At 48.0% G+C, this 2,500-nt stretch overlaps 1 protein-coding gene across 2 annotated transcripts in view; it reads right to left on the reverse strand.

The window, feature by feature from the left end:
- Window positions 1-2,500, reverse strand: part of sulf2b (sulfatase 2b) — a 35,025-nt gene that overhangs the window by 21,624 nt on the left and 10,901 nt on the right. For both annotated transcript variants that reach the window (XM_053317096.1, XM_053317095.1), the window contains exon 6: window positions 840-990. In XM_053317096.1, the coding sequence (XP_053173071.1) occupies window positions 840-990 (151 nt within the window). The remainder of the gene's footprint in view (window positions 1-839; window positions 991-2,500) is intronic.

Consider the following 2,500-nt stretch of genomic DNA (forward strand, 5'->3'; position numbering starts at 1 on the left):
TGATTAACCAATGCCCTCGAGATCCAGCCCTCGTAACCATAGCAACCTCCTCGCTCCGCCCATAGCTCCGCCTCATGCTCATATAAGTAGAATCCCTGTTTTTATTTTTCCCAGCATGCACCTGAAAGCTTCAAGATGGAGCAGCAGTCCACAAACCAATGGGTGACGTCACGGATGTTACGTCCATTTCTTTTATACAGTCTGTGGTTAAACATGAAACTCTCAGCAGCTCCATGTTTTAATCAACACCTTCTTCGTCTCTGTCCTCATTTATTTATTCGGCTCTTTATTCGCAGCCTCGTCTTGTTTCATTTCTGACTCTTGATAGCAAAGTTGTGTTTTATTGTGAAACTACAAGTTGTCACATGTATTATTTGTGCAGCCTTCAGTCGGCTCATAGGAACACACACACACACACACACACACACACACACACACACACACACACACACACACACACACACACTGTTGACTGATTTGTTCCTTTAGCTCATGACTCTGTGAGTACGTGAGCCGCTCATTCACTGTGAAAGGTTTGAGGCTGAGTGAAATGGAGTTAGTTCATAAAATAGATTTATTTATTCTATTTCTCTTCATGTTGAATGAAGCTGCCTGCCTAGAAATGTGCACACAGCTGTCAGGTACACAGATTTAAAAAAGAAATATCACAGATTAAAAATAAAGATTTTTTAGAGTAAAGCACAACAGCAATAAAATAAATGGAGCAGTAACCATCAAACCATACCTGCAATCCTTTATATAACTCTGTGTGTGTGGGTGTGGGTGTGTGTGTGTGTGTGTGTGTGTGTGTGTGTGTGTGTGTGTGCGGAAGTTTGTACCTTCTCCATACTATCATCCACTGACAGCAGCGTCTGCAGTCGTTTCCTCTGCAGGATGTTGGTGAACTCCATGTGGATCGGCTTCATGGCTCCGGTGTAACGCATGATCCAGTGCTTGTCTGGGTTTGGAGCGTAGTTATAACTGGGAGTACTGGGAGGAAGAGAGAGGGAGGAAGAGAGAGGGAGGAAGAGTGAGGGAGGAAGAGAGAGGGAGGAAGAGAGAGGGAGGAAGAGTTAGGGAGGAAGAGAGAGGGAGGAAGAGAGAGGGAGAAAGAGAGAGGGAGTGTTAATGTGGAGAGAAGGAGCAGATCAGAATCACATCCTGTTTCCCTCTGAAAGAAACGTTTGACTTTTGATGATGAACTTTTTAACGAGAGAGAAGCGAATGCTGTTTTCAGAGTTTAACGAGGTAATTTAACTGTTCTGTCTAAAGATAAATGTTTAAATGTTTGTTGGGTTTAAATGTTCTTCACTGAACTCTCAGCCTGAATGAAGTGATCCATCTTTAAGCAGACACGCTCTGCTTGGATCCAGGGGTCACTACTACCCAAAGCTGGTGAGCATAGGTGAGGGTTGGGACGTCGACTGACTGCTGAACTGAGAGCTTCACCTTCAGGCTCAGCTGCATCTGACCCTCACTGTGAACAAGACACAGCACCCCCCCCACACACACACACACAGCACCCCCCCTACACCCCCAACCCTGAGGGAGCAGTCCACCTTATTCCTGCAGAGCACCATGGCCTCAGATGTGGAGGTACTGATTCTCATCCCCACCGCTTCAACTTCACCTGTAGAGTCCAACAGAGCAACATCAACCATGTAAAGCAGAGAGGTGATTCTGAGGTCCCCAAACTGGACTCTCTCCTCCCCCTGGACTCTCTCCTCCCCCCTGGCTGCATCTTGAGACTCTATCCATGAAGATCACAAACAGGATCAGAGGCATTCCACCTGTCTCCAGCAGAGCACCATGGACTCAGATTATACTGAGTATTGATTTGTAGACCCATCCACCTGTCAATAGCATGCTGCATCTTACACAGCAACCCCCCCCCCCCAACCCTGAGGGGGCAGTCCACCTTTTTCCTGCAGAGCACCATGGCCTCAGATTTGGAGGTGCTGATTCTCATCCCGACCACTTCACCTGTAGAGTCCAACAGAACAACATCAACCATGTAAAGCAGAGAGGTGATCCTGAGGTCCCCAAACTGGACTCTCTCCTCCCCCCTGGCTGCACCTTCAGACTCTGTCCATGAAGATCACAAACAGGATCAGAGGCTTTCCACCTGTCTCCAGCAGAGCACCATGGACTCAGATTATACTGAGTATTGATTTGTAGACCCATCCACCTGTCAATAGCATGCTGCATCTTACACAGCAACCCCCCCCCCCAACCCTGAGGGGGCAGTCCACCTTATTCCTGCAGAGCACCATGGTCTCAGATTTGGAGGTGCTGATTCTCATCCCGACCACTTCACCTGTAGAATCCAACAGAACAACATCAACCATGTAAAGCAGAGAGGTGATTCTGAGGTCCCCAAACTGGACTCTCTCCTCCCCCTGGACTCTCTCCTCCTCCTGGCTGCACCTTCAGACTCTGTCCATGAAGATCACAAACAGGATCAGAGGCATTCCACCTGTCTCCAGCACAGCACCATGGA

This window comes from Scomber japonicus, chromosome 4, assembly GCF_027409825.1.
Source record: "Scomber japonicus isolate fScoJap1 chromosome 4, fScoJap1.pri, whole genome shotgun sequence".
In the NCBI taxonomy this organism is placed as follows: domain Eukaryota; kingdom Metazoa; phylum Chordata; class Actinopteri; order Scombriformes; family Scombridae; genus Scomber; species Scomber japonicus.